This window comes from Pezoporus flaviventris, unplaced genomic scaffold (assembly GCF_033815535.1).
Source record: "Pezoporus flaviventris isolate CSIRO_AGI_PZ_B2104156 unplaced genomic scaffold, CSIRO_AGI_Pfla_v1 ptg000213l, whole genome shotgun sequence".
In the NCBI taxonomy this organism is placed as follows: Eukaryota; Metazoa; Chordata; class Aves; order Psittaciformes; family Psittacidae; genus Pezoporus; species Pezoporus flaviventris.
The window spans coordinates 461809-469709 of NW_026892761.1; the positions used below are offsets into that span (position 1 = coordinate 461809).

At 66.6% G+C, this 7901-nt stretch overlaps 1 protein-coding gene across 3 annotated transcripts; it reads right to left on the reverse strand.

Annotated features, from left to right (window-relative positions):
* Positions 1-770: 770 nt before the first annotated feature.
* On the reverse strand, positions 771-5914 carry CD40 (CD40 molecule). 3 transcript variants are annotated; one of them, XM_061441632.1, is made up of 9 exons: positions 5492-5914; positions 4266-4347; positions 3587-3712; positions 3352-3495; positions 3053-3152; positions 2082-2143; positions 1738-1839; positions 1511-1536; positions 771-1266 (listed from the first exon to the last, which is right to left on the reverse strand). In XM_061441632.1, exons 1-9 carry the CDS (start codon positions 5537-5539, stop codon positions 1111-1113), a joined length of 846 nt encoding a protein of 281 aa, XP_061297616.1. In that variant the 5' UTR covers positions 5540-5914; the 3' UTR covers positions 771-1110. The 3 variants fall into 3 exon arrangements, with proteins under 3 accessions (XP_061297616.1, XP_061297614.1, XP_061297615.1); XM_061441630.1 differs by lacking the exon at positions 5492-5914 and having other exon boundaries at positions 3587-4151; positions 4266-4353; XM_061441631.1 differs by lacking the exon at positions 5492-5914 and having other exon boundaries at positions 3587-4123.
* Positions 5915-7901: the final 1987 nt, after the last annotated feature.

A 7901-nucleotide genomic window follows, 5' to 3' on the forward strand; every position in this document is an offset into this window, starting at 1 on the left:
GGGTCGGCACCGGGGGAGGTCAGGAGCCAGAAGGGCTGGTCTGTGGAGGTGCTGTTTGGGGGCAGAGGCTCTGGGTCTCTTGCCCACGTGATGATGCCAGCGGGAATCAGGCTCCTGTCCCCAGGACAGGGTGTTTGTTCACTGGGTTCTTGTGCCAGGGGACGCTGCCCAGCCTGGGACCATTCCACCAGCACTGCCAAGAGCACAGAGCCCTGAGCAGGAGAGCTGTTGCCGTGCCTTTACCTCCCTTATCAAACCTAACATTAGGTTTTAAGAGGAGGCTTAAATAATGTGCCACTGCCACACAGTAAAAGTCACTCTGTTCCAGCTGCTTCTGGCCCTGGGATTTATGGCCCCTCCTACGCCATGCCGCATGCCCTCCGGCGGTGGTGGGTCACGGGCTGCCACGGCGCCTGCTGCCCGGGTCCTGCCCTGGGCTCGGTGCTGCCGCCGTCCAGCGCCACGCCCGTGAGTCAGGGTGCGCGGCGGCTCTGCTGCAGCCCCCAGCGCCCTGCACTGGCGCGGGCCCCCACGGCGCAGCTGGCGCTGGACGGGCGGGGCGAGGCGCGCGGAGCTGCAGGGGCCCGGACCGCGCACGGCACCGCGGCCGCGCTGGGGCCGCCCCTGCCGCGGGGCTGCTGCTCGCGCACGCTGCGGGGTCCCCGCGCGGTGCCGCCCCACCGCCGCCGGTGCAGCAGCGCCGCCTGCCGGCCGCCACGCGCGCGGCCGTGGCCCCGGTCCCGCTGAGACGAGCGCGGCGGGACGGGCGCGGCAGCGCGTGCTGCCCTTGTCCGCGCGGAGCCGCCGGCAGCGCGGGGCGCCCCGGTCCCGCACCCGCCGCTCCGGTTCTCGGCCTGACCGGGCCCCGCCGCAGGGTCTCGGCGTCAGCAGCCGTGCTCTGCCGCGGCAGCGGGCTCCGCTCCGCGTCCCGGTGCCGGCAGCGGGGCGCTGCTGTGGGGCCTCGGTGGCGCTGGCCGCGCCGTGCTCTGCTGCGGTGTCAGAGCGCCTGTGGCCAGCCCAGGTGCCACATTTCTCCCAGGCTGGAGCGGGAACAGAGGAGATGGCGCTGGCCCCGGTGCGCGCTGGTGGCCGGGGCAGCGCCCGGCCCCTTCACAGCCTCTCCTGCTCGGCGATGCGGCTCTCCTTGCCGTCCTCCTGTGCCACGGGCTGGCACCTGAGCAACGTCTCCTGCACAGGGAAGGGATCCTCCCACTCCTCAGTGGGCTGATGTGTCTCCAGGTTCTCCTCAGGCTTCCCAGGTTTTCCCTGCACAGGGGCAGAAGCCAGGGATAGGCAGGTTCACCCCCCATGGCTTTCCACAGGTTCCTGCTCCGCTGCCATGCAGGGCAGAACCTCACCCTGTGAGCGTCCCCCTTCTCTGTATTTGCCAGCAGCACCCCCGTGTGCCCCTTGCACTGCAGAGCCACAGCCCCAGATCTGCTGCTGGCACACCTCTGGCTGTGCCCAGAAGGGACCCCAACCCGCTGCTGGAGGGTGGCTCTGGACTCACCTGTTTCTGCATCTGTTGCTTGGGATCTGGATGGAAAGAGGGACAGAGAAGGTGACAGTCAGGGCAGAGCATTCCTGCCATGCTGACCCGGTAGGGCATGGGGCTGGGGCAGCTGTGTCCCAGCAGTGTTCCCAGAGGAGCTGCCCCGCTTTTGGCAGAGCTGCCACCATGCCCCCTTCTCGGCTCCTGACCCCCATGAGGTCACACTGGCCAAGGCAGCCCCTTACCCCTGTGCACCAGGTAGTAGTAGATGGAGATGACCACGAGGCATGGGACAGCCACGGCAGCAATGGGGATGAGCACCGAGAGTGAGGACCGCCTGCCCGACTCTGTGAGGAGACAGCCAGTGAGGCACCGTGCAGCGCCAAGACACCAAGTACCCAGAGCTGCCTTTCTCCAGGGCCAGTCCCGCAGGGATGCCTCACGGGGACAGACAGGAGACGGAAGGATTGTGCTGGCACCACAGTCAGACCCTGCTCTCTCCAAAACACTCACGAGCCAGGCCAGCTCCTCCCATTGCTGTAGGAGCACCAGATCTCTGCTCTGCATCAGCCTGGCACTGGGCACTTACCACAGATCACATCTGAGGCGTTGGTCCCTTTCACCTTCACCATCAGCCCTTTTTCCTCACAGCTGTAGGAAGAACAAGACCGTGTAACCACAGCAGCCTGGGCACATGGGAAGCCTGACCAGGAGGAGCTGCTGCATGACCTGCACCAACCCTGCCAGGCTCCAGAGGGATGAGTGTCCAGGAGCCAGTGCTGCGTGATGGGGAGACCAGGTACACAGCAGGGCCCCACAGCATGGTCCTGGTCTAGAGGTGTTGAAACTGCTGAAGATAGGGACAAGTCTGGGGACAAGGCACAGGAAGAAGCAGACACCTGAGACCTGCCCGGTCCAGGGAGATGCAGGGCTCAGACACCAGGGCTCCTGCAGAACAGCCAGGAAGGGACTTGATGACAGGCTATAAGTGTCTCTGTGGGGAGGTAATTTCTGGGCACAGATAAAAGCAAAGTGAAATCCAATGGCCGGCAGCTGAAGCAAGACTAATTCAGCCTGGAAATAAGGCTAATGTTTCTACCATGAGTGCAATTAACCCTCAAGCAGCTTTCTGAAGACATAGATGACCTGCCAGCCCATGGTATCCTCAAAGCCAAAGTCCTCAGGGCTGGTGCCCCAGTTGATGAGTCAAGGAGTGCTGCAAGGGAGAGCCTGGACAGGGCACTGGGGATCCCCAAAACCCCTCATCCCTTGCTCTCCAGTGCAGATGACAGGGTGGACATCCCTGAAGGGGTGAGCACTCTGCACACATGCAGAGAGATGGTCACAAGCTCCTGGATGTCTGCCTCGAGCTCAGCCTGCCACCCTGGGCCCCACCACACTCATAGCTCTGCTCCTATGCCAGCCTGACACTGTGTCACTCAGACTGCCCAGCCATCTGCTCCCCAAGGCCACTAAGGAGGCTGGCAGCAGAAGATGTGCTCAGAGGGATAGCAAACAGCTGGGGATAGGTGGACGATGTGGTCAGCACTGAGACAATACCTTGTCCAGGGATGGCATGGCTCTGTTTTGGAAGAGACATTGGAGAAGGTGCCTTCTGCACAGGGCTCACAGGGGGATGTCATCCGGGCCATGGCTTTGGCTGGAGGAGCAGAGGTTGCAGGAAGGTCAGCGTGGGAAGTGGGAGCGAGGGGCTGTGGCAATGCTGCCAGGCACAGCAGCAGGCAAAGTGCTGCTGGAGCCCTGCGAGGGGCACCTCGCTGAGGGAGCCCCCCTTCCCCTGGAGGACCTGAGGTCAGCGCTGCTGGGGCTGCTGAGAGGGATGAGCTGGTCGGACTCACCCGCCACAAAGCCGAAGCCACGCTGGCAGGGCTGGTTCTCCACGCAGGTCTGGCAGCTGGTGTCAGAGCAGTGCGTGCCGGCCCGGCACTGGCACACCGTGTTGTGCGTTGCGTTGCCATGCGTCTTCACGATGAGGCCAGTGTCTGGGCAAAGGGAGCAGGGGCGAGGTGAGGTGAGGCACGGGTGGGTGAGCCTGGGGGGATAGTGGGGCCGGTGGGCATGGGCAGCACTTACTGTCTTCACAGATATCATGGGGGGCACAATGCTTCTCCTTGGTCCAGCTCCGCTGGTAGTGGCCACTCTCACAGGGGGTGCAGATAGAGTCCTCTGTGTCACTGCATTCAGAGACCAGCTTTTCCCCTGCAATAGAGGAAGTGAGAAGGGTGTGAGGAGGCGCAAGGGGGCTTCCCCCTCCCCAGGCAGTAGCTCTGCTAGTGGGAGATGGGAGCACTGGCAACGGTGAGTGCTGATGCTGCTCTGGCAGCCAGGGCTGCAGGGACCAGCTCCCCACTGCAGAGGGGTGATTGGTGCTGGGGCAGGAGAGCACGGGGTGCGGGGGCATTTACTGCCTTTAGGGGCTGGGAAATGATCTGCAGTAAAAGCAGGAGCTGAAAATAACATCACAATTTGGCAGTGGCAGCAGTCTCCCTGCAAGCTGCCTGTGCCCTGGGGTCCTGCAGCTGCAGGAGCACAGACAGTCCCAAGAGAGTTGTGGCAGATTCGGGGAAGTCCAGGGGGTCTCCCAGAGCACCCGTGAGGCTCCTAGTTGCTCTAGCACTGGAGTGACACAGAGGTGAAGCTGCCCGTGGGGTGGAGGAGCTCAGTCATGCTGAGCTGTGCTCTACTGTGGTCCAGCTGTGGGTCCTGGTACAGTCAGGCCCTGGGGTACAGGAAGGGGAAGGGGTCTCCGTACCTGGATGACACCGGTTGCAGCACCTGCCTCTGTATTCATACTGCTTATCAAAGCATCTGACAGCATCACCAGGCTTCCAGCACTGGAAGAAACAAGACCTGGAATTCAGGGTGCTCCTCAGTGCTTCAGCACCTCCTTGCTTCTGCAAGCACATGGGAGCTAGCTCACATCCCGAGGCGAGGGCTTCTCTGCACTGCTCCTGCCCTGCCTGTGCTAACCACAGACCGCAGCAGAGCCACCGGCGCTGCCTCATGCCACCAGTGCTCTTTGAAGTGGGGTGGCAGCGATTCCCCAGATTTCCTATCAGATGATGATTGCACATTGCCCTGTGCCACTGTCAACAGGGTCCTGCACAGCAGCAGCGGTGTTAACAGAGCCTCCCGTGCCCAGAGAGCTGCCAGCCCTTTCCCAAGGCTGGTGCATCCGCCTGCGGGGCAGGAAAAGCCCCAGGGCACGTACAACGGACTTCCATGCGCCTACTACCAGGGGTGTGTGCGCACCGGGAAGAATGGAGAGCAGGCAGGTAATGGGACCTCGGGCCAGTACGGGTGCAGGGCACCCACAGCATCGGACCACCGCACAGAGCAAGCCCCACGCTACCCCTGAGCCCAGCCACCCCAGGGAGCAGGACGGGGTCTCCAGCAAATCCCTCAAGCGAGATGACTGCGGGGCTGTGGGCATGAGGGGTGCTGAGACCCCACGGGGCGCCTCGGGGTACGCCCGAGCTGGCAGAGGGGAGCCGGCGCTGCCGCCCCGCACGGTGACAGTGAGCAGAAAGGGAAGTGGAAGGGGCTCAGGCGGCCCCCTCCCTGCGCCCCGCAGCCTCTCAGGGCCCGGCGGTGCTCTGGAGCCCGACGCTGTCGGTCCGTGCCCGCAGGTCCCTCCTCCCTGCCCCGGCCGGGCCCCGCTCCTCGGAGGAAGGCGAAGCCGAACTGGGCCCGACGGGAGCCGCCTTGACGAGCCCGGCGCCGGTGAGGAGTTCAAGCGGGTCGGACCCGGCCGGCTCGGCTCGGGCGGCAGCGCTGCCGGTGCCACCTCCCGCTCTGCCGCCGCGGGCACGGCCCCAGCCGTGGGCCTCCCTCCGGGGTGGGCCGCGCGGAGGTGAAGGGCCGGACCCTGCCCCTTCCCGGAAAGCCGGGCGGCTGCGGGCCGGGGCTCGGCCCGAGGGAAGGGGGAAAGGCCGCTGCCACTACCCCAGCCCATGCCCGTGCCCCGGCCCCACTCACCCCCAGCAGCGCAGCGCCGAGCAGCCCCAATAGCCCCAGCCGCTGCATGATGTCGCACCCCGCGTCCGACCGACCGCCCGCCCTATAACGCCTTGTCCCGTTCCCGCCCAGGAAACGGCGTTGGGCCGCCCTCGGGGAAGCCCCGACCGGCTCTCGGGCCCGGGCAGCCCCTGCGCCGCACGGCCGGGGGGTGGGGGGACGACAGCTCCCCGCCGGCTCTCCCGCACCCCGGCCCTATCCCCGCCGGGGTAGCAGCCATCCCTACCGGGACCCGGGACCTGTCCGGTCCCTCGGCAGAGCCGCTGAGGCTGGGGGTCCCTGGGCAGCGGCTGCACGGGAATGTCCTGCTAAGGCTGGAGGTGGGAGAGGGGCTCCTGCCAGCCCCACGGAGCCGCTACCCTGCCGGCGTCTCCCAATAAAAGGAGGTGCCCGCAGAGGCAGGAGTTGGCTGTGGGCCTTGGTGAGGGAAGTGCATGTTCTGGTTCCACCAGAGACAGAACTGAGACAAGTTCAAGGTTTCACTTCACCTTCCCAGCGGTAACCCCGCGCTGTGGCCCTGGAGAGCCCCTCACGGCTGCCCGCAGGCTCTGGCCTCCAAACCAGTTCCCGTAAATGTACCAGCCCTAAACGGGAACGGGCCAAAGTGCCGCAGGCCCGGCTGTGCTGGGGACCGCCAGCCCGCCCCTGCCTCAGCTCCATCAGGAGTCCCCCCGTGTGGTCCCTGGGAAGTTCCAGGCTCCCCTCCTGTTAGAGAGGCTTTCCCGGAACCCTTTCTCGCCATGGCCTGGCAGGGACCGGCGGTTCCTCCGCACCTCCCCGTGCCCTGTCCCCCCTGTGCTGCACCGTGACAGCACCGCAGTGACCACAGCCGCTGCCTCAGCCCTGGCCTGGGGGCTGCGTGCCACGTGCGGCCTCCGCCGGTGCCCCCTGCCCTGGTGCTGGCGGGCGGGAGCGGCGGTTTCCCCATCCCGCCGTCACTTCCCAGAACTGAGTCACTCGAGAGCACGATGGGTCCCGGGGGAGCGCCGAGGGCAGAGCCCTGGAGGCGAAGCCGGGGGGGATTTTTGTGCCTGGCTCCCGCGGGGCCGGCAGGGGAAGTCCCGCAGCCCCGGGCACCGGCCGCGCGCAGGACGAGCGGCGGAGCCCGGCAGGAGCTGCCCGGCAGGAGCTGCCCGGCAGGGAAGCAGGCACCGGGCCGCGGCTGCGGCGGTAGCGGCGGGGCCGGTCCCGGTCCCGGTCCCGGTCCCGCCTCGCCCCGCGCGAGATCTGATTGCGCCACCCAGCGGCCTCGCGCCTCGCCCTCCGCGAACTACGAGTCCCAGCGTGCCGTGCGGCGGCGCCTCGCGGGGCATGCCGGGAGCCAGGCGGGACGTGCAGCCCCGCGCGCCGGGCCCTCGCCGCGGCAGGCATGGCAGCGGGTGGCACGTCAGCGCCTTGCGTCGTAAAGCGTGGAGCATCGTAGTCGCGACGGCGCTGTACGGCAGCGGCGGTTGGCGCCTTTGTCCTGGCGGCGGCGGCGGTGGTGGTGGTGGCGGTGCCCGGCGCGGCGGTGAGTACTGCGGCGGCCCCGCGGCTGCGGCGCGCTCGGTGAGCCCTCCCGGGGGGCCGGGTCCCTCTCGGCTGCCAGGCGGGGCTGGCCCGGGCCTGGCCGGGCGTGCCCTGCGGCCTGCGGGCCGGCCGCGCGTACGCCTCGCCGCTCCTGAGGAGCGGGAGCGCGGGTTCGCTGGGAGCTGCCCCGGGGCGGGTCGGTGGCGCAGGGGTAACGGGGCTCAAAAGCGCGTGCTGCCGGGCCGGTGGTTGCCGCAGGTGGATTCCTCGTAACTCTGGTGGCGAGCTCGGCCCGCGGCCGCCGGTGGGGCGTTCGGCAGGGCCTGGCTGGCGCTCCCCCTGCTACCGCTTTCCGCACGGGTACCTCTACCCTCGCTTGCGGTCCCGGTGCGGGGTCCCGGTGCGAGCGAGGGCGAGGGAGGGCCGCCGACAGCGGCCTTCCGGGCCGGGCCTGGCTTCGGGGCTGCCGGCGCCGGGCAGGACGCCGCTCCTCGCCCCGTTCATGTCGGTGGCGGCTGCAGTCACTGCTGCTGCCTTGCCCGGTAACCTCCTGCGGGCCTGTGTGTCCCCTTCCGTTGTGTTAGTTACATCCGTTGTGTCTCGCTTTCTGAAGCTGTAATGCTGTTAATAAATGACTTTGGGTTTAAATATAAGTTTTTTAGGGAAACGTGGCTTTGGTTCACTTCCCGAGGGCTTACTGCACCCGAGCTGGCTTGGGGTGGCCGCGTGTACAAACCTGGCCGTGGGTTTCTGCACAGGGGATTGGCACCTTGAAACCACCTCGGCTCAGAGTTGGCCTCTGGCTGCATTCATAGGAAAGGCTTAATGTGGAAATCGGTTCACCTGGTTCAGTGTGCCCGAA

Excerpts from the sequence above, each read along its gene's own strand:
- CD40 (XM_061441630.1), bottom strand. The coding sequence starts at position 3,914 with ATGCCCCCGCACCCCGTGCTCTCCTGCCCCAGCACCAATCACCCCTCT. Across the intron at positions 1,840-2,081 it reads CGCCTCAGATGTGATCTGTG|AGTCGGGCAGGCGGTCCTCA; the intron begins GTAAGTGCCCAG and ends GTCTCCTCACAG. Across the intron at positions 1,537-1,737 it reads CTACTACCTGGTGCACAGGG|ATCCCAAGCAACAGATGCAG; the intron begins GTAAGGGGCTGC and ends CTTTCCATCCAG.